The sequence below is a fragment of the Schistocerca americana genome, chromosome 9, assembly GCF_021461395.2.
Source record: "Schistocerca americana isolate TAMUIC-IGC-003095 chromosome 9, iqSchAmer2.1, whole genome shotgun sequence".
NCBI lineage: Eukaryota > Metazoa > Arthropoda > Insecta > Orthoptera > Acrididae > Schistocerca > Schistocerca americana.
Genome location: NC_060127.1, coordinates 117,864,796 through 117,888,540, shown reverse-complemented (window position 1 = coordinate 117,888,540; position 23,745 = coordinate 117,864,796). Strand labels below are relative to the sequence as shown.

Below are 23,745 nucleotides of genomic sequence, written 5' to 3'. Positions count from 1 at the left end.
GTAACAAAACATGTCAGTTTCAGAGGCTACAGTTTTAGCATTTCCTATTATTTGACACACTACAGCACTCACCATGGAGGTAGTCATCATTGTAGTTTCCAGTTTGAAAAATTTGTGCAGCCCTTCCTGTTCTGCTTTCCGCAATTTTTCAGGATCAATTTTGACGACAAATCGCACTGTTGTATCAGTATTATACTCCTGAAAATGCCTGAAATACAATAATGCAGGCTGAAAATTATCCTCGCTGTTTATGACATTCGAGCGTACTCCGCCTTTAAGTCAGAAACAATCAAATGGAGAGATGGAGAGAGAGAGAGAGAGAGAGAGAGAGAGAGAGAGAGAGAGAGAGAGAGAGAGAGAGCTGTTAGGCTACACAAACATTGTTCACATCAAAACTGTCTCCCATTTCAGTAGCAGTGGAATAGTGGATGACAGCACTAATTATCCACGTACAATACGTCTGTTCTAAATGCCAAGTCTGCTATTGCAACATGGCAGATATTTCGTTGCCAGCAAATACCATCCTAAGACACGTTACAGTTTTAATACCAACAGTGGACATACTTAAGAGGAAGCCAGAAGAATCTGATGAAGTGGCATACATCTGAAAAGGTCATCATTGTGAGAGGGGTAATCATCAGGAGTCGAAGGCAACAACACACACACACACACACACACACACACACACACACACACACACACACTCTCTCTCTCTCTCTCTCTCTCTCTCTCTCTCTCTCTACAGGTGAGCTTGGAGTCTTTAATAGAGTTAAAATTTTGTCTGTAAAAAATTCTGGTGCTTCAGCAGGTCGAAGACAGGGTCTTCCAACACAGAGCACTTCAATGTGACCATTTCAGTTTTTTTAATGATTACCCACATGTTGTAGTGTATGTGAGTGGTGTGGTGCGGTGCATTTTCACATAAATGAAAAGAAACTACCATTACTAGGCTGCTGAACTACCCCACACAGTTCATGAAATGCCTCTTCACTAACCTTGAGAGACTGTGTGGAGCACTATAGCTGCTGCCTGAAGCTTTTTTTTATATTTATGTATTTATTCTTTTTCACTGAAGGAAGGTGGGGACTCCTAACATTACACACACATGCTAGACTCAATCTTTCTGCCAGAATTGTGAAGACAACAAGTACACATGAGGTGTGCTTATTTTCAAAAGGGTGGTTCAACATCACCACACTGCAAATGCACCCATGGCAGTTGCAGGCAAGTTTTACATGGACACCCTATTTCTAGTTTTGGTGATTTACCATGGCCACCAAGATTATTAGAACATGCCTCACAACAACCCCCGAAAATTAATGGAATTGAAAGCTGTCATTAAAGAAGTAGGTTTGTTTGACCAACACCTGTTGACCCAAGCTATGAGAACTTCTGGAAGAGTTTAAAATTGTATTTGAGAGAACAGCTGCCACACACATGACAATGTCACATTTGACTGTATACATCAAGTAGAAGATCTTAATCCTCGACTTTGTATAAATAAGAAATTCTTCCAAAAATCAATAAACTGTTGTTCATTTGAAAACTGCCCTTTTCCTGTTGCCAAACGGCACTACATAAATTAGGTGAGGAAATATATAAAATATGGAGAAAAAGATGTACAGATTAAAGAAGACCACCAGCAAGAGAGAAATAGAAAGGCCCAAGTATGACTTAGGGTACGCTCTAAGGTGATCAAACTATTTGTGCTGGACTTCTGACACCTTAGCTCTAAATTAAGGTCAGCCGCTTTCTGCAACTTTTTATCTCTGTATATTTATCTGTCATTTTACATGATCCTGTTTATCACAGAACAGGATGCAGCCAAATGTTAACCTCTAGAAACCAGCATCTTCATTAACTTTGTATTAAGTAGTTATTTTTAATCTTCTAAATGTTTGTAGGGTTGTAAATTGTTTCTATAATGAAGATGGTGTAAGCTGATCCTTCACAGCTGGGATCTGCGTTGTCAGCTTTCAACAGCTGAAGGCAAAAACAATAGCAGTCTCTAGAATCCAGTAACAATGAGGTGCTGTGACAGATACACCTGCAAAATCACACAATGTGACTGGTTGCAGTAGGCACACGAAGCTGCTGCATCCAGCCCACTGCAACTGTAAGGGATCATCTTACAGCAGCTCACCTATAGCAACAGCTTGGAGGAGGGCCCTTTATGAAGCCTCAATGAAGATTATGGGAATCTACTGTTGTACACACCATGCAGCTGTTAGCACCTTCTAGCTAATACTCTTCATTACCAGTTTGTGGGGAACAGACAGACAAGCAGATATTCAACCCGCATGATGTATTTAAGTCTGCAGTCATTTCTAATGGACAAGTCACACAAAGGCAGGTTGAGTGTTAAATGACTGACAAGAGGTCTCCAGTGACAAACACCAAGAGAATTGCAGTGTTGATCCCGTACTCAGGTTTGCCAGCACTTAAACCTGGCCAGACTGTGGTGAGAGTAGTTTTAGTTATGTTTAGCACTGTTCGTGTGTGACACTGTACTACTGAGGTTCTGACAGCCTAGCGTACAACGAATAAGGATGTCCATCCTATGACGACATACACATTCTGGAGATGTCCATATTTCTATCATCCACATATAAGAATACTGGTTTAAATGGACAATGTGGACTAATACGCTTACTTACAGTAATCAAAAATCAATTCCTATATCTGGAGGGCTCAGAGTTGGAGTTAACAAAGCTCCTTTTTACTTTTTCTCAAGAGAACCTATCATTTACTTGGTGTAGTACTGAAGTAAGTCCATAGCTAAATTTTCATTAGCCAGATAGCTCTTTCTCTCAAAGGTAGTCAATTGTTTCCAGAGCTGTAGTGGACCAAATCCACATTAGCCTTGTTTTTACGATACAAATTCACAATGCATCATGCGTTATTAGCAAGTATTTGAGAGAGAACTTGTGAAACAAATGTACTTCTGTTTACAGACTATTACACAGGAAAAAAAAAAAAAAATCATCAAAATGACCCTAACTGATTAAACTAGATCGAGCACCTGACCTTAAAAATAGAAACTATAGATTAGAAGTAATTCTCCATGCTTTTCTAGCAATTTGCTGACATTCTTTAGTTGTTAGCTGTACTGTCATACTGCCAACGTTACACGATATTTTTACAACTTGATCCCGTCCCCTTGGCGAGTGCTATCTTTGACTTATCGTCAGGTGGAGTGTCCATAATTTGAACACTTCTACCTTCCCAAGCTATCTGCAGTCTGCTCCCACAGTTGTCCACAGAGTCTGACATTCCGAACATTATCTGCAGCTGCAGGCTCCAAAAGGAAAACCGTATCCACCAGTACACCCGACAACTTGAGAATGCACAGATAAAAAGTGCAGTAGCATTTGACAATTCACTCTTTCCTAAAGATGTTGAAGCTAGTATGACAGAACAATACATTTACATCCCAGATGATTTGATTAAAATTGCAATATCAGCACAGAGGAATAAAATTAAATTCACATTAGTTTTAATGTTCAGAAATTGATTTCTAAGCACTATATCTTTGGAAAACTTCACAATAAAGTTACCACACAAAGACAAACATAAGCTGGCTGAGATTTCAATCAACTCTGTACTTCCTTTTGAGGGATTAATCTAGAAAAGAAGGGCAACGGCAGCTTTCGCAAGATCTAGAAAACATGCACTATGTTTTCTTGATCAGTCTAGAACATTAATGAGGGTGCAGAGTATAACCGCCATGGACAGGACTGACTTTTCATCAATTGTGACAATGGGTGAGCCATGAATGCAATTTTTTAATCTGGAAACAAAAAGCCTGTTCATTTAACCGAAACACACAATAGTTAGCACTGCCGAAAAAATTACTAGCAAGCACCAGTGGTGAAAAACTGATAAACTTTGTTGCTAAAGGCACTACGGTGACAGGTGCATCCTACCGAGACATTATGAAGAGCAACGTATCTTTAGCATTGCAAGGAAAAGCTGTGTGTGCGTGTGCCCTTTCACCAACACCAGTACACAACACTGCTGTTTCTTCATTACAGTAACTGAAATCATTACCCGTGCTGCCTATTTACCTAACAGGACTCTTGGTGACTTTTGGATGTTTCCGATGACGAAAGAGACACTCTTGAGTTGCACATTCACTAGCCGTGCTGCTAATGTTTCAGCAATTTTCCAGTGATTAAACGAGACTCCTGAAGATGCATTCACAGCGGCCACGGACTCATGGCATCGACATTGTGAAACATCTGCAGGGAGATTATGATGAGAAGTGACACTTGTTTCACAGTCTGTGTGTGATTAGTTTGTGAGGAAAAAATCTGAGGTGTTATAACTTACATGCACCTTATAAAGCCAATACTGACAGTAAGACCAATTTCAAATACTTTCCTGTAAGTTTCAGTGGGAATGTGAACATGACATAGCTACATTTTATCCTCCAAGCTACAACTAATGAGTTATGGTGAGGATGATTACGTCCCGTACTCCGTTCCAAACATCTAAAAACTGAAAATTATTTAAATTGTATTGTTAAGCCAGCCAACTACTTTACCTTTTCAGTCAATATGCTCCATGGCAATCAATGGTGTCTGGGCACCATAACACTGACTGATGAAAAGGCAGGAGACAGTGTTACAGAAGCTGATAAATGACAGCAGATACCAATTACAGATAATGAGATTTTCCAATATAACAGTATGATAAAACCTACAGAATAATCATTCTTTGTGATAGTAACAAAGACAGACAATAACCCTAATCAGTAAGTTATATTATGAGAAATTCTAATAATAGAGAGGCATAACACAACAAAACAAGCAACAAATCAGGCATCTTAGACAAAGATTATATGAATGCAACCTGAAACAGCAATTACTAAGAGCAAAACTAATAAAAACAACACAAGATGTTGCAGATACGACGGGTAGTCAAAGCCTTAATTATTACCAGCTAGAAAAAAAGAATGAAGTTACATAATTAATTTTTTTGTACAAATAGTTATCAAGTGTAAGTTAGTGAACAATCATTTGGTCCATAGTGCTGCCTAGAGGTTACAAAAATACAATCAAAAGGCTAGGCAACTAATGTTTCATGCTGGCCAGTTAGCCATGGTCAAAACTCATCCTGGAGTTCAAAAATCAATAAAGAAACTAGAAATATATATCATCAGAACTCTAATAATAAGAGAAATACCACATCCAAAGGCCTAACATCAAAGAACCCTGTTATAGGAATCATTGAAGAATGTTAATAGTTATGCCTGTACACTTGTGGAAATAATTGTCTCAAGCACAGCCAAATTAACAAGAAAAATCTTTCAAAGGCAGAGATAAGACTGCAATATCAGAAATGCCTTTGCATTTAGCTTCTATGGTGAACAAGCCAACAAGAGCACAAAGTGTCACAAGTGAAGGTTGTAACCTAACAGAGCAAGACTCCCACACTGTAGTATACAAAACACACTCTTTAATAAAAATCCCAATACAATAACTTTGTTATGTACTTACACATTTAATCATTGTACATTAACATTATATATAATATATTTGATCTACAGGATGAAGTATTTTAATAAAATAGAATAAGATGATGAAACTATGATCAAGATACTAATAGTTTTCATATTACTGGTCTTTAGCAAGTATTTAAATACTTTTCTACAAGAAATTGATTAAGCTGTAGCATCACTATTACATGGAATTAAAATACTTATTTTTAGCAAAAACTTATATTTTTAAATATTAGTTGCTAAAGAGGTTTACTTTATAAAATTCAGCAAATGACTGCTTTGCAATCCACAAAGCAACTGATTGAAAATTTATTTTCCTTTATCTATGTTGTCACATGTGAAATTATGTATACAAAACTTTGACTGTAGATTATGCAAAATTGTAATAAAACTGAAAATACCAAAAATTGCCAACGAACTATTTAAGGGCTGATGCTAGGCCAAAGCAATTAGTAGTTGTGAGTTGCTTTCAGGCTGTTGTCAAGGTATAAGTGTTGATTTATAAAGTTGTAATGAAGATATCTACAGTGAAAAATTTCCAAGAAATGAAAAACAGCGTTAAATTTGGTTGTCAGAGGACTGTTTGTGTAAAATTAAAACTCGTGACCATATAAAAACTCTAAAGAAAAGTAACCACACTGTTTCTGCAGTGAACAAAAACGATATGCTGATTTGACAAATAATTGTTATCTTCTGTCATTAAGGTAAGTATTCTAATCCCAATAAATGATTTCATACTCCAAAAAATTTTATCATTTGCAACAATTTCTGTAAATTAATGGATAGATTGCAATTACTGACCTACAACTTTTAATCTGTTTATGTCTTAACTAGGAACTACGGTGTTTCGAGGTTCAAAGATCGACATAAAACAGCAGCAACAACAGTTGGCAAGAAGGGGGAAGCTTCCCCAACTGACCTGACCAGAGCCTGTGGAATTACTAGACAACACGCACAAAAATAACTGACAACTTGAAAGTTTTCGATTGACTGAAATTTCAAATGACTGGTGTTTGGATAATTGATGCCCTATATTATTTTCTGCCTCTCCCCAGCACTGCACGCTGCTGAAGTATTGTGATGGCCCTAACCATGTGGTGGCTGCTATGGGTTACTGTGTGTTCAATATGATTGCAACTTCCCTCATCTACTGAATCAACGTGTATACGTGGACAAAAAAATTTCAGTTTTTCCCAGGAGCAGAAACACTATCCCAGGATTTGAAAAACAGTTTTTCCCTCAGAGCAGTAAAACTTAAATTTTTTGAATAGTGAAAGTTTTATAAATCAGCATGTAACTACCCAGCACTTTAGGAAATGACACCCAACAAAAAACAATGCATTTCAGAAACATCTTTCATGCGCAACAACATTTACAGTGCCTAATTTGGTATTACCAAAGCATGAACACAGATTTCACCAAATACAGATTGGTACCATCCAAAGCATTGAAATCTAGACTGCCGTTTGCTTTTGTCAGCCAGTCATAGCTTGTGCCACCTGAACTCCCCAGCTATCGACAGCACATATGAACAGCTTAGGACACACGATGATGTGAGCAATAGCAACATCGCTGTCAAGTAGCACAAGCGCACAAGTAGGAAAAGTTAATGGTTTAAATTAATATACAGTAAAACTTGCTCAAAACGGGATCGCCTGGGGCTAAAATAATTTTCCAAATTTGACAGGTTTCCAGACTACAAAAAACTCACTGGGGTACGTAAAACTTGTCAGGTATCTTGCACAAAAGTACAGTAAAAAAATTTTAATTATGCATATACTGTACTTAGGTACCTTCACTCCAACACAGCATATTTTCATTCACTGTAAATTGAACAAATACACTAATTGATAAATAACACAGCATTTCTATATTTTTACTCAGCAACTTTTTGCACCATACAATACTTCCAACTAGTTGGGAGAACTTGTGTGTGCTGCAAATTTCATAACATTGTTTATGCATGCCAGATGTTGAAAATACCGCTACAGTTGTAAAGTTCTTTTATTATCACTATCACATGACCTCTTTCAGGCTCTTATACGCCCATCTTCAGGTGTCACACTGAAAATAGCAAGAGACAGGAGATACTTTTTGCACGTAGCAATGTACATAAAAAACAAAATTTCTTACAAAATTTTAAAAATTCATTTCGAAACCACAGGTCGGGCTAGGTGCTGTGAAATCTATGTTAACGCAAAAGTGACATCAGGTGATGACTGCCTGTGTAGAGAAATATACAAAGAATACCACGACACTTGCACTTTGTATAGTGACTTCCCTGTCAACAGATGGCAGCACTTTTGCCACTGCTCCATGCTCTGCACTCATTGGTAGCACATTGCGCCTCATACATGTCCACTGCGGCGCTCAGGGATCACAGCACTAAGTGGAAGTGTCCTGGTATTCTTTGTATATTTCTTGACACATGCCGTCGTCTGTAGCACTGTCTGGTGTCACTTTCGCATTAACATAGGTTTCATAGCACCTTACACGACCGGCAGTTTTGAAATGTTTTTAAAAAACTTTTATAAGAATTTTTTTGTTTTTATGTGTATTGCTACGTGTAAAAAGTATCTTCCGCCTCTTGCTATTTTCAGTTCGACATCTGAAGATGGCAAGTAAGAGCCCAAAACTAGTCATGTGAAAATAAAAACTTTACAACTGCAGTGGTATTTTCAACATCTGGTTTAATGCTCAGTTGCGAATGTTCCTCCAACAGTATTGTTTATGCATGCAATGGCTTTTCAGGCGTATTAATTTTTCTAGGGACATCATTTTCTTCCTCCTTTTCCTCCTCCTGCTCTTCTATTTCTTCTTCACCATCCTCTCTCTTGTGGATTTCTATCAAATCTGTTGCTAATGCAAAAGTGGAGTGAATTGACAAAGTCATCACTTCAAATGTAATCATCTGCACTACATGAAATGTTTTGCATTTGCTTTCATTCAGTAATGGCTGCGATATTTTCCTGAACTTCAATGGCCACAGAAGTGTCTTGTTCTTGAACCCCAAACCCAGCTTTGTTGAAGCACTTTGTGACAGTTTTCGGTTTGATTTCCTTTACTGCCACACCAATCCAATTTACAGCATCCAGGACAGAAACTGAAGTGCAAGAGCAAACACACTTTCGGCTTCTTCACCAAGAAGAATGTGAGATTGCATCAGTAATCGCCTATAATGACACTTGACTGTGTAAATAACCCCCTGATCCACGGGTTGTGTGAGGCTGGATAAACCTGGAAGGAACCAAGTCAATTTAACATTTGATAATGTTACTTTCGGGTGGCAGGTTGCACTGTGTAGGAAAAAGAGAACTTGGCAATTTCCTTTCTTCATTCTGGCATTGAAAGAGCCCAGCCATTCTTCCATAAGACCACTCACCATGAATGCTTTTTTATTGCTTTGCATTATGACTGCAAGCTTAATTACACCTATGTTTTTGAAACTACACAGTTTTGCCACCTTTCCAATCGCCAGTTACTTCTCCATTTCACCAAACATGTTTCCACACAACAGTACTACGAGTCTTTCCTTGAATATTTTTCCACTGGTGCACTTTTCACTTCGAATTGCTAGCGATTTTGAAGGCAGAGCGCAATGAAACAGTCCTGTTTCTTTGGAATTTAACATGTATTTCGGGTCATAATTTACAATTAAGTTGGACAAGTATTGTCTTCCATTCTGTTGCTACACTTTACTGCACATCCTTAGCTTCCCCACACACTCCATTCCACACGATGATGTGCCTAGCTTTGAAACTGTCCAGCCATCCTGTGGATGCCTTACACTTTGTAATTCTAAGCTCTTTAGCGACTTTCAGAGCCTCACTCTGCAACATGGGTCCAGATAAAGGTAAGTTTTTTTTGCCCACGTATTTATGAACCATCCCACACTATTTTGTTAATTTCTTCATTTCCAGTCTTTTCCGCTTTTCTTTTCATCTGCCCGTTCCCTTTCCTCTATTCATCCCAAATATCCCCGTTTCTCAAAGCCTCATAAATGTGTGTTTTACTGCATTTGAAATCCAACATAATTTCGTGCAGAGAGTGTCTCATTCATCTCAATTACATTAACCTTCTCGTTAAGTGTTAAGGACAATACTGTTTGACATCAGGTTACCATCTCTCTTTAAGTGCTACTAGTCAACTGAAACTGGCAGAAAATAATGACATTGCCAGGTAAAACCACTGTTTAACAGAACAATACCCACCTCTGACTGTGCACATTACAGCAGAGTGATGGTAGATACACAACAGTCTTCCTGTATGTGCCTCAGTAATGAGGAAAACAAGAAAGCTGACAAACAGAGCGCTGACGAACGAACCATTTCCATTGACGTAAAGTATCGACACCGAGCCCAACCTATTCATTGTTGCACAGAAAGGGGCAGTTTTATGTCAGCCCCAGCAACACCGCTCAGGACCTCTTCTTGGCTTTGCGCCACGTAACAAGAGGCGTTAAATATAATGTCCTCGTAGAGTCGTGAATAACTAACTGTAATACAGTAGTACTGTACAGGCTCCTTTCCACATTATACAATCAATTATTAAGTATGTTCTAAGATTTGCTTTCTATTTCCACATTAGGCATGTTCAACTTTGTAAAAAAAAAAAATCAGCACATAAAAGTGCACTGAATGCATCGGAACTGAAATACTGGTACAGTTTGGGCAGATTTCCAAATACACGTGCTGATTTGAGCAAGTTTTACTGTACATACATTATTGCTACAAGAGAAGTTAAGCTCTCACACGCAATACTGGTGGTCAAACATATTAGCCCAAAAAGCACATGAAGTCAAAATGCAGAAAGCATATGGGAAAATTGCTAACATCTACAACGAAATGTGCACGAATATCAAACAAAAAATTTGACACTATGCAACTGTCATCAAACCTGAAACACTGTAGGCAAGAGATACCCTCAAACTCAATTACAAAGGGGATCTAAACAACATCAAAAAAGTTGAAAGGAAAATCATTTGCAAAATCCTGGTTCCAAAGGTCACACACGAATATCAGCTACATTCGAACACGATAACGGAAAAATTGACACAACATGAGACTGAGTGACAACAGATTAACAAAAATAATTCTAACGTACTCACAGAAACTAAAAACAACAACAGTCTGGATCAAACTGATCTCAAAATATTCAGGAGATCCACTGCTGGGAAGTTGCACCAGAAGAACAACCCAGAAGATCTACTGGAAAACGGACTGAAGAACATCGAGCTTAACATAGTGAGAGGATGAAACAAGAAAAATAGCAACCACAGATTCACTTTATGTGATTCTCTATGGGTCTAAACAATATAAATGAATGAATAAATATATCTAAAAAGAAAGATGATGCAACTTACCAAACGAAAGCGCTGGCATGTTGATAGACACACAAACACACACACAAAATTCAAGCTTTCGCAACCAACAGTTGCTTCATCAGGAAAGAGGGAAGGAGAAGGAAAGACGAAAGGATGTGGGTTTTAAGGGAGAGGGTAAGGAGTCATTCCAATCCCGGGAGCGGAAAGACTTACCTTAGGGGGAAAAAAGGACAGGTATACACTCTCGCACTTCCTCAAGACAGGGAGGAAGCAAATTCTATATGTAATCAGTTAGCAATGGAATACAGAAAACGAATTGACAATTATGAGAAAAAAAGAATACCTCACTTATGATCTAAATGACCTACACAGAGGAAAGAGAATTAAGAAGGTCAGTACTTTCTGTCATTTGGGATTACTTTTAGAGATGGAGGAAAAATCAGGTAGAAAATAATAAAAGAATTAGCAGTGGAAGGAAGGTCATTGGGATGACCAACTCAATTTTAAGGAGAAGAAATGTAATAAACCGAATCAAAATAATCTTATATAAATATATCTAAAAACACAGATGATGTGACTTACCGAACGAAAGTGCTGGCAGGTCGATAGACACATAAACAAACACAAACATACACATGAAATTCAAGCTTTCGCAACAAACTGTTGCCTCATCAGGAAAGAGGGAAGGAGAGGGAAAGACGAAAGGATGTGAGTTTTAAGGGAGAGGGTAAGGAGTCATTCCAATCCCGGCAGCGGAAAGGTAAGTCTTTCCGCAGTTTTTGAGTATGGTTTCAGAGGTCTCAGGATGTTGGAGAAAACATGGAATGCAGCTGAAGTAGTAGTTACCTGCAGGTTAAGCATCCCATAACTCCACTTCAGTTTGCTGTAGAACCCAATGCAGTATGAAGTCTAGAATGCTTTTAGAGTATCCAAGGATTTTATATTGTTAGTAATTTCTCTTTGAAATGAACTCTGAGTAAAATGTGAACCGTTTGGTTAATGTCTGGAGATACTCAGCCTGAAATAGTTTCAGGTAAAATCTGGTTGCAATAACAAGCCTGAACACTATCTTCTTATTGTAATTAGCAGAGGAATTGACAGAAGTCTTAAGGTCTGTTTTTGATAGGTAGCAGAACAAGTTGAGAATGATGCTGCCATCTCATTATTTGATATTTACGAGTGTCAAAGCCACACAAGTTAATTACCTGAAAGAAAATATTTATTGAAATTGGATTGCACTGAAACATGGCCAAGGAGAATGGCAGACACACTTAAGGGTTAGCTAGAGTGCAGGTTGTGAGGGCATCGTCTTCTGCAACTTTGAACAGCTCATCATCTGAAAGTGAGTCACAGCTTCACACCTTCTCCCAGGTCAGGGACACCAGAGCGCAAATAAAATAGCTATGATAATGTGGAAGAGGGGTGAGGAGGGCAGAGCTGTTGGCACATAACCAGCTACTTTTCAACAAGGCTCTGCCATACCTGCAGAATGCACAACACACTGAGCACATGTTATCACAGAAAACTTCCATCAGCTGGAAACTGGCCCCTACTACTACACTTGTTGAAACATCAATTGAAATGTTATTTTAATCCAAGTACAGCATTAAATCTTTAACAGGAACCTCCTTGGAGTTGGGAAGAATTTATTGTCAGTCAAGATTCCCTAGTAGAGATTAACTGAAAGATTATTGGTGATAAGTATAAGGTTCCAATTCTGAGCATCAGCCCCTACACATTTACATTCCTATGAAGATTTGTATTAAGGCATACACCACTGTATATTCATTCGGCCCACAAACATTTCTTGAACAGCAACTATTACTATCATACAAACGGAATATATAACTTTCTTACAGTAAATTGATTTACTTACACTATCTGTTGGGGTACCTTTTCAGTACCTCCCATCATGGGCTCGAGCACATTTTCTTTGTATGTCTGCGTCCATACACCAATTGGTAACTCTGTTATTTCCACTTTATCCAATCCTAAGACTGATATCTCACCATACACAGCATATCTGTTATCAGCAAAAGGCTCAATGACTCCTTTGTAGTTCTTATACCATGGAATCTGAAACAGTGTTTTAATATCAGAACATGTTTAGGCAATCTTAAGTCACTAGTTCATTCCACACATTTCACAGATACTGGTACTGGTGTCTCAATTCAATAACACCACTTTTTTTGGTGTGTGTGTGTGTGTGTGTGTGTGTGTGTGTGTGAAGCAGCAAAGAAACTTAGATAAACTCTCACTGATACAAATACAAGGAGTTACCATAACGTGTATAAAACCTAACAACCTGTTTTGTTATGCGAAATATTTAGAGAAAGCCTTCTTGGTTACCCAGGCCTGCCAACCCAAAGTTTGGTACAGATTTATTGATGACATCTTCATGATCTGGACTCACAGTGAAGAAGAACTCCAGAATTTCCTCTCCAACCTCAACTACTTTGGTCCCATCAGATTCACCTGGTCCTACTCCAAATCCCATGCCACTTTCCTTGACGTTGACCTCCATCTGTTCAATGGCCAGCTTCACACATCCGTCCACATCAAACCCACCAACAAGCAACAGTACCTCGATTATGACAGCTGCCACCCATTCCATATCAAACGATCCATTCCCAACAACCTAGGCCTTCGTGGCAAACGAATCTGCTCCAGTCCTGAATCCCTGAACCATTACACCAACAACCTGAAAACAGCTTTCGCATCCCGCAACAACCCTCCCGACCTGGTACAGAAGCAAATAGCTAGAGCCACTTCCTCATCACCTCAAACCCCGAACCTTCCACAGAAGAACCCCAAAAGTGCCCCACTTTTGACAGGATACTTTCCGGGACTGGATCAGACTCTGGATGTGGCTCTCCAGCAGGGATACGACTTCCTCAAATCCTGCCCTGAAATGAGATCCATCCTTCATGAAATCCTCCCCACTCCACCAAGAGTGTCTTTCTGCCATCCACCTAACCTTCGTAACCTCTTGGTTCATCCCTATGAAATCCCCAAACAATCTTCCCTACCCTCTGGCTCCTACCCTTGTAACTGCCCCCAGTGTAAAACCTGTCCCATGCACCCTCCCACCATCACATACTCCAGTCCTGTAGCCCGGAAGGTGTACACAATCAAAGGCAGAGCAACGTGTGAAAGCACCCAAGTGATTTACCAACTGACATGCCTACACTGTGAAGCCTTCTATGTGGGAATGACCAGCAACGAACTGTCCATTCGCATGAACGGACACAGGCAGACAGTGTTTGTTGGTAATGAGTATCACCTTGTGGCTAAACATGCCTTGGTGCACAGCCAGCACATCTTGGCACAGCCTCGTTCCCTGTCAGACTGATGTGACCAGGAACCCACTATCATCACAATGTCTCCAAGAGTGAGCAAGTGACAGCTTTCCTTGACCTGTTGCACTAAGGGATGGACGGTGTGCAGCTGACAGAGGCTTTTAAGGGCATACAGAGCCTGAGCAGATGACAATTGAAAAGCCTGTGTTGGCGGATGATGTATTGCGTGGCCAGATACTGGGCAAAGAGCTCTGCCGAGCAGTGTGCCGGAAGCCAATATCAAAAAACATCAACGCCAATGATGAAGGCACACTTGACACCACAGTCAGTATGAGAACCATCAGCATACACAAAGGTACTGCCGAGAAATTCCATGTGAAGGTCATGAAACTGAATGCGATAAGAGCGAGGCTGGAGTACTGTCCTCTGAAACCGAATGAAGGCCAAGGTGAACAACAACACATGAAGCTACAGTAGTGAAGGGTTCACACCCACCAGAAAGTTGCAGGTAGCATGAAGTTTAGTTGCCGGCACAAGAACCAAAAGCAAACTCCAGGAGGTAACAGAAGAGGGACGTGCCCCGTACTGGCAATGAAAGAAATCATAGAAGTGGGCATAGGATGAGCGGCCATGCATGACAAACAGCATGCATATCTGCCGAGGAGAGAATCACAGCGGTAGGACAGCGGTAGTTCGGCAGCTTCTGCATACAGACTCTTAACTGGGCTAGTGTAAAAGTTGCCAGTAGCCAAATGGGTACCACGATGGTGGATAGTATTGAGACTGCATAAGAGGGACAGATGTGCAGATGCATAAACAAAGCACGCATAGTCTAGTTTTGAAAAGACAAGGGTCCGGTAAAATGGAAGAGGGTGGTTCGATCTGCACCCAAGGAAGTACCATATACGACACACGGGACATTGAGTGACAGCATACAGTGGGCTGCCAGGTAAGACACGTAGGAGGACCAAGAGAATTTCCTATGAACAGGAGCCCAGGAATTTTGTAGTCTCAACAAATGGAAGAGCAACACACCCAAGACATGAACGCGGAAGAAACCAATTGCACCACCAGAAATTAATACAAATTGTTTTGTCAGTGGAAAAACAAAAGCCACTGTTGATGCTTCACGAGTGAAGATAATAGAGACATCGCTGCAGATGCTTTTCAATGAGAGAAGTCCATGGAGAACGGCAGTAGATGACAAAATCATCAACAAACTGGGAGCCAGAGATTCCCGGTGGGAGACAGGCCATTATAGGGTTAATGGCAATAGCAAAGACGACTCTCAGGACGGAATCCTGAGACGCACCGTTTTCCTCGATAAAGGTGTCCGACAAGGCAGAACCCATACAAACCTTGAAAACTCAGTGTTTTAAAAATTCCTGAAGGAAACTGGGCAGGCAGAGTACAGAAGATACCAGTTATCCAGCAAGCATCATAGCTTTCTCCAAATTGAAAACCATGGCCACGATCTGGGATTTGCACAAAAAACGAGTCACAACACGGGTGGAAAAAGTGACGGGATGGTCAACTGCAGAATGGCAAGCTCAAAATCCACACTGTACAGTGGTTAGTAAATTGCGAGACTAGCACCATACCAGTCAGGCATGAACCATACTTTTCATCACCTTGCAGGCACAGCTGGTGAGAGAAATGGAGCACTAGCTAGAAGGATGGTGTTTGTCCTTACTGGACTTAGGTATGGATATGACAGTGGCTTCACACCAGCATCTAGGAATTGTAACCTCTACCCAAATTCGGTTTTACATATTGAGCAGAAAGTGCTTGCCCAGAGGAGAAAGGTGCTGCAACGTCTGAATGTTAACATAGTCTGGCCCTGGGGCAGAGGATCTGGATGAATTGAGAGCCTGACCTAGCTCCCTCATAGCAAAGGCGGCCACTGTAGCGCACACACTTCAGAGAAGAGAGGGTTATCGCCCGAGCCACCTCTGCTGGTTTCTGATGGAGGAAGACAAGGTGATATTGGGAGCAGCTTGACATCTTGACAAAATGGTGGCCCAAGGTGACGGAGATAGCAAAAGAGCCAACAATGACATAGTCTGCTATTGTCTGGTCAGGAATTGGGGTGGATCTTGGTCCAAGAGAGCTGTCAAGAGGTTGTCCCACGTGACAGAAGAGGGAATGGACCTGTTAAAAGAACTAGTGAATGAAATCCAGCTAGCTTTTTTGCTATCCTGAAGAATATGATGACACTGTGCACGAATCTGTTTATAATGAATGCAGTTTGCCATCATTGTACGACTGTTAAAAACGTGTAGAGCACGTCTGAGTGCAAATTGCATCGCGGCATGCCTCACTCCACCAAGGGACCCGGACACGATGTTGTAAAGAGGAAGTGTGAGGAATGTAACGTTCTGCAGCAGTAAGGATAACGTTTGTAAGATATTCCACCTGGTCGTCACAGCTGGGGAAATGCTGTTCATCAAAGGTCACCAGGGAGCAGTGGAGCTCCAGTCGGTCTTACTAAGCTGTCATTTGGGTGTGCACACAGGTCGGGTAGGAGTCAGAAAATGGACACACTAGTATGTGTCACAGGGAACAGACCACTGGAGACTATAGGCAAGCTGGGCACTTCAGAAGGATACGTCCAAATGTGTATAGGTGTGCATGGAGTCTGAAAGGAACATGGGTGCTCCTGTGTTAAGGCAGAGGAGGTTAAGTTTGTCGAGGTCAGCCAAGAGGACACATCTGACAGGTTCTGGGAGACCCTAAAGGGAATCGTGTGCATTGAAGTCAGAAAGAGGCGAGGTAGCTGCCCAATAAGCTGGTTAAAGTCTGGCCTGGTGATATCGAATGATGGAGGATTGTAAATGGTAGAAAGGGAAAGGTGAACTGCAACAGCTTGAAGGCAGGTAGTCACGGAGATGGGTTGACTATGAATGTCAGCCTGTATGAGTAGCGTGACTACTCCACGAGATGGAATGCTGACCTCAGATAAGGTCAAAACAGACCACGACAAAATGTGAGCATTCAATGGAGTCACGATGACGCAATTACATTTCCTGAAGGCAGAGCACAAGTGGACACTGCGATTCTAAGGGCAGCCGCAAATCCTCTTTGTTGGATCGAAGGCCGCGAATGTTCCATTGGAGGGGAATCATTATGAGGAAAAAATGAAGCAGTGTCACCCCAGCAGCTACAGAGTGCCAGCCTTCGGATACTCGCTGCTACAGGGCAGAGAGACAGGAGGAGCCTGCTCCATGAGGTCTACGGAAGCATCAGCATTATTCTGTCGTCGGCCTGTAGAACCTTGTGCAGAAATCACTGTTGGTGGAGTGCACCGGTGACGCGGAGGTTGGTTGGGCAAGATCATGTGGCAAAACCGTCTAGGAGGACCTTCGAGTTGGCAAAGAAGACCGTTTGCCTTTGTTTGACTTCTTCGAGCCTTTCCAGGTAGCACAGGAAGGTGAATGAAGAAAGAAAGAAAAAAAAAGAACACTGGAGAGTATTCTGATACTGACTACCGAAAATGCAGAATACATTTCCAAAAACAGCCCAGACATGGTCCCCAAGGGAGGAGAAAAAGAACAGCAGGACAATAGACATGCAGCATGGAAGGGGAAAGATTCTGCAAAGGTTGGGGCCCTGTAGTAGCCAAGCACGAACCCACTTACGAGCAGTGAGCCCACGGGGGGATCCAGTCTAAATGCTTTTTGATGTACGGAACAATGAAACCCATATAAATATGTAGATTAGTTTAAATTTTTGCTCTTTCATCATCAAATCTTTAATTTTTTTGCATTCTGTTGCAATGTCATTCTCTGGCAAATTTGGTGTGACCAAACATAATGGGGTTGCGTATTAGATTCTGAGAATACTCTTGCTTTTCTTCAAAAAATAAGAGATTTCCATTCATTCTTAAACGCTTCTGATGACAGATCACTAGACTGCCTCTTTTTGTGCAGAAGGCCACACGACCTAACTTCCTTTACACCTTGGGCAAACTGCTTAGGCATTAGGATTCTGATGAATTGAAGAAAGTTGTATCATCTAAAAAATACAACACACACCAAATGTAAAAAAGAAAACCAACAGCATTGCATCCCACTACTAAACGAAATGTGATGTTCCACGTAGTTCTGTGAATGACTAAACAAGACGAGACGTGCTGACATCAGACATGCCCCCGACAGCACTTACGCAGTAATGCAAATTCTGTCTGACCTCAAGTACAGGAATTCACTAATAAGTACATACAGAAGACCTGGAACACTATACTTAATCTGGCAAACGACATGCTTCATCAATATTTTTAATGTATTCCAGTGACAAATTTTTTCCCCAAATTATTCCATAACAAGGACTAAAAATTTAATGTAAAGCTCACCTATCTCTATAACACTTACCATAGGTTTTGGGGCTTCACCATCAATCATTCTCCTCAAATTGTCAATTATTTCCCTGGGATTGTAATTTGGTATCTTTGTCATCCAACCCGTTCCAATGCCATCGGCACCATTAACGAGTATCATTGGTATGACTGGTATGTACCAGACTGGTTCAATTCTTTGGTTGTCATCTGTGTTGTGCTTTAACAGTGGATCATCATGTTTGTGAAAAATGTGTCTTGCCAGTGGACTGAAACACACAAAAATCTAACTGAAGTTTAAGAATTGTAAGCAATATGACTAAAATTATATTCATCAACTGTTGAAGTATTTGCAATGAAGTCCCAGAACGTAAAGCATTCCTTTAAAGTAGTGGAGCTCACATTATCTTAATTACAAAAGCTGGCTGAAACCCAAAAGGCGATAGTGAGGTTTTTAGGAAAATCACACACGTACATCGAAAGGAGAAATGATGTGGTACATTTGTTGCCATCCACAATAAAGTCAAATTCATTAAAATGCGAGGTCCTTTCGACAACACTCAGTATAAGGTGGAGCAGGTAGTGGGACGGAAAAATTTGTGGGCCTATCAATCATCACATTCACCCCCAGGCATAATCAATAACTTTTCAAAAACTCTCAGCTCAATAAAAAATATGTTCCTCAATCACAATGTCATCACTGGAGGAGACTTCAATCATTAAACAACCGACTGGCAACTGCGACAGTGAGTTTTGTAAATAAGGGAATGGAAAGATCTCCTGTGAAACAGCACTAACAAACTTCTCTGAAAACTATGTCGATCATAAGCTCGTAAGACCACTCACGATGGAAATATATTGCATCTAATTGCAACAAGCAGACCTCATCAGGTTGCAACTACGAGGCATTTGTAACAATGATTACCGAAGAACAAAAGTATACAAAACCAAGTAGAAATATTTGCATGTTCAGTAATGCACATAGAGACAGTAGTGTCTCATCTCGAGGAAGGTTCGAATCACAAATCTGGATCCGTATGCCCTGTAGAGCAGTTTGTGTGAGTGAGTATCCATGCTATGCTATCTGTAAAAACCCTACTAGAAAAACAGCAACCACTGCACAGTAGGTGCAAGAAAAGTGTAGAGCGATATAAAATGTTAAGTGAAATACTTTTGGCTGTCTAAAGGATTGTGCACAAAGGTTTTTGATACTACAGGATCTTATCTAAAGAGCTCTCGTAAAGCACAAAGAAATTCTAGTCATTCATACAGGCTACATCACACCAAAGTTAGTGCCCCGAAAAAAGTGGATGATGTGCGTCCTTTACTTCATTTTCTAATGTTACTTCATAAAGTAAGGTTCAGGCGAACTGTTTCAGTTTATTATAGCACCCCAGTGAATATATCTCAGTTGCATTGAGAAAATACTGAAAATTCTAAAACTGAACAAGGCTCCAGGAATTCATAAAGGCCACCCTTGGGTGGGGGGGGGGGGGGGGGGGGGGGGGGGGGGGGCAAAAAAAAAAAAAAAAAAAAAAAAAAAAATAAAAATAAAAATAAAAATCAGGCTCTATACTGAATTTCTGATTTCGTTTGTTCCTCTTTTAAGCTTAATGAAACGAAACCTGTGCCCAGTTTTTGGAAGAGGACATGGGTCACACCCGTCTAAAGGAAGGGTCTAGAAGTGATCCACGAAACTACACCCAATTTCACTGCTATCCATCTCTTTCAGAATCTTTGAACTTATTCTGAAACAAGGAGTTTTATCACACAGAACAATGTTCTCCATGCAAATAAGCACCAATTGCAAAAACAGGAAACATCTGTCATGCAAAAGAACTCCCATATTTCTCTCCAAGACCTAAGCAAGCAGATGCAAGAAGCATGTGCTTATTGCTAACTTGTTTCGACCAAGTGAGAGTACCACAGCAGCTAAGGTTCATGGCTACCACACAGGCAGTACAGGTTTAGGGACTCCAGTGTATTATGTCGTCATCGTCCTCTTCCTCCTCTCCTCCCCCCTTTCAATTTTGTGGTACAGAATATCTTTAAAGAGAGTGTGTCTTTCCAGATAGGGACGAAAGTACTGATGCCCAATTATGTAATTAATACTAATGAAACAAGCTGTCTGTACCAATCAATGTGCAATGGATCCCTTGTGGAACAGGAGCAAAAACTAATTTGAACAAGATTACCCATATCTTCATAGCACAGCATACTATAACTACATCAGGAAAGATATTCTCTTATATTTTATTGTGTGTGCAAGAACCATCTGGGAAATTTGGTCAGATTGTTCAGAAAAAAAAAAAAAAAAAAAAAAAAAAAAATAGTAGTAGAGTTGACTCACAAATTAAAAAGTTTCATGAAAAAATTCAAAATGCTCCAGACTTGTTTGAAACTTTTAGAGAAATCACTTTGAGGGAACATCCCATAAAAACATATTCTTTAATTCTGCACCAATCTGGTGCATCTGGCTAATCAGTGTGCATCCAAGGCAGTATCTTTCATTAAATGTGTGTGGCGCTTCTCAAATGTGTGTTTGGCTACTTCTGTGGCAAACACCATCCAGAATTCTGTTCTAGCACAGCAGGAGAAAGTAAGATGATTCTGTAATCTATTCTGTAGAAAATGGAACACACATTAATTGAAGAATGTTTTCTGTAATGATTGATTTATTAATAAGTTCACTAGGGCAAAAGGACTATTTTTGAATAATTTTGCACGACATACTACATAAGGAAATTTAAGGACAGGAAAATGGGATGGGAGGGCCAAGTTCACATGTGGAATTTGAATCTATACAGCCAGTATGGTAGCAGTGAACCACAACTACTGCTCTACTCTCATTTGGTTGAAAGATTTAACTTTCCAGGTACGTGATGTATCTCAACATATGAAAGATCCATCAAAGTCTGTAATTATGGTCTTATGGTCCCCTTGTTACAAACAGCACAATGGCGACTTATTAATCCATTTGTCACTTTTACAGAGATACTGGACATTGACAAAGGTAAAATCAAGTTCAGATGTTCTCCAGGTAAGAGTGTTGGATTGATAGTGTAGAATATGAAGTTCAAGGGTTCATCAGCCAATATCAATAGTGACCTCAGACATTTTGCTGATGATTATGTTTTGTACAGTGGGGTATTCTGTATTGTCTGGGGGTGTGAGGAGGGAAAGGGGGGGGGGGGGGGAGATAGACTAATTTATAGCCACATACTGAAGATTTCAATGTGGTGCAAAAGTTGTCATCAGCTTTAAATATTCAGAAATTTGAAACTGAACACTTCATGAAACAAGAATGTGGCATGCTGTGACTACAATACCAATGAATCAAAACTGGAATCAGTCGACTCACATAAATATCTGGACTAAATTCGTGGGGATATGGAAAGGAACAAACGGGCTCAGTCGTAAGTACAGCAGCTGAAATACTTCAGTTCACCAGTAAGAAACTGGAAAACTTCAATCAGTCTACAGAGGAGATTGCTTACAAAACATTTGTGAAACCCCTCAGGACCAACAGGGAATATCAAAGGTATGCAATGTAGAGCAGCCCAAGTAACTGCAATGTTAAGATTTAACCAAAGATGAGTAGTACAAAAGGGATGAAAAACCTGAACCAGTAGATGCTTTAAGATAGAAGCAAATCAAAAGTTTCTTTGTGAAGTTTCAATGACCAGTATTAAGTGAGGACTAGGACTATACTACAACCTCAAGTGCACCATGCCCATGAAGTTAAGATTAGACTAATTCTAGCATGGAGAGAACACTTAAGCTGTCAGTCTCATCACATTCCACATGCAAATAGAATGGGAAGAAACATTAATATATAGTGCAATGGGAAATAACCTCTGCCACACTCTTCAGTTGCGTATGTAGGTAGATATTAGACGTATAACATTTTCACCAATTTCTTCAAGTCTTCTGTAACTATGAAATGCGTTCACAAACTGAATACAATTGTAAAAACCTATATGATTTACTAGTAACATACGAAAATGTGCCAGACCAGGACTCTAACCCAGATTTCCCACTTTATGCTAGCAGTTGCCTTAACCATCTCAGTCATGCGAGCAAGCCTCCATGACCAACCTAAATGTCAATGTATCTTAGTATCTGTGTGTCAGTGTTCACACATATTATTTCACTTGTCAGACTGTCTTGCTTTGGCACGGAATACACTAGGGCAGCATCTGTATTTTATAGTGTGCATATTTCGAAATAATTGTTTGAAGACACTTTTTGAGAAGAGTGAACGGCAATAGAAGGAAGGGACTCAGCAAGAGTGGTGCCAAGCGGCACGGTAAGGAGTTGCGCGTCATCATCTAGGGCATCACAAAGTCTGCAACCCACCGTCTGGCGCGTGGCAACATGTAGCTCATCTCCGGTCTAGTAAATGAAATCCGTGGAGTGCAGTAGACATTAGGACATACGGAAGCTTGGGTTGGTCCTGGAAGTTTGCTCAAATGGCCACAGTGGTTAAGGCAGCTGCTCGTCTAATGTGGGAAATTTAGTTAGAGTCCCAGTCAAGCACACATTCTCATATAGTGTTGTACAACTGTATTTGCAATTTGCAAAGGCATTTCATAACTTAATACAGCTGTCTAACACCAGCAGTGCCTCTTTCTTTGGACACGTATGTATGTACGAAGGAACACTGCATCAAACTATACAGATACTATAAAATACAGACACTGCCCTGCTATGTCCTCTGTAAATATTCTCGCCTAACTAAGTATGTTGCACTGTATGTCCATCAAGCTCCACTGCGTTTTTTTGCTGGGAATGGAATGTAATGAAACATACAATCCGTTACATACTGCCCACAATAGGTATACAAATTCAAGCCTCAGCTCACCAAAATTCTAGTTTCTCACAAATGTTCATTTTTATGTTGATTGTTTCCCCACAAAACATTTCATGAAATATGTTGCAATTTACAAGGACTCGGCAGCAGTACCATTCTGGAGTACAGATTCCCACGGCAGAGAGGTAGAATGAAATGCAAGCTTCACGTCATCCCACACATTTCCCCGAATCCATTCTGTGAACGAGGAAGATATTCAACCTGCCAAAGCAGCGCTATGTCAGCCCCTGTCCAGTACAACTAATAGAAAATGAGGGACAGTAATATTTATGTAAAAATTTACATGATCCTTTGGTGAATTCCACATAGGGGAATAGAGGAGGAGGGGGGGGGGGGGGGGAGGGGGGCACCTTTAAAATGTATAATAAAGTACATTATTAAAACAGGAAAAATTCCTAGTATTTTAATTTTTAT

At 40.3% G+C, this 23,745-nt stretch overlaps 1 protein-coding gene across 1 annotated transcript in view; it reads right to left on the bottom strand.

Annotated features, from left to right (window-relative positions):
• LOC124551011 (DNA topoisomerase 2-like) overlaps nucleotides 1-23,745 on the bottom strand; it is a 146,397-nt gene that overhangs the window by 67,832 nt on the left and 54,820 nt on the right. Inside the window, exons 15-17 of the mRNA XM_047125855.1 lie at nucleotides 18,496-18,727; nucleotides 12,703-12,902; nucleotides 73-208 (exon numbers count right to left, since the gene is read on the bottom strand). Coding sequence (XP_046981811.1) covers nucleotides 73-208; nucleotides 12,703-12,902; nucleotides 18,496-18,727 — 568 coding nt within the window. The remainder of the gene's footprint in view (nucleotides 1-72; nucleotides 209-12,702; nucleotides 12,903-18,495; nucleotides 18,728-23,745) is intronic.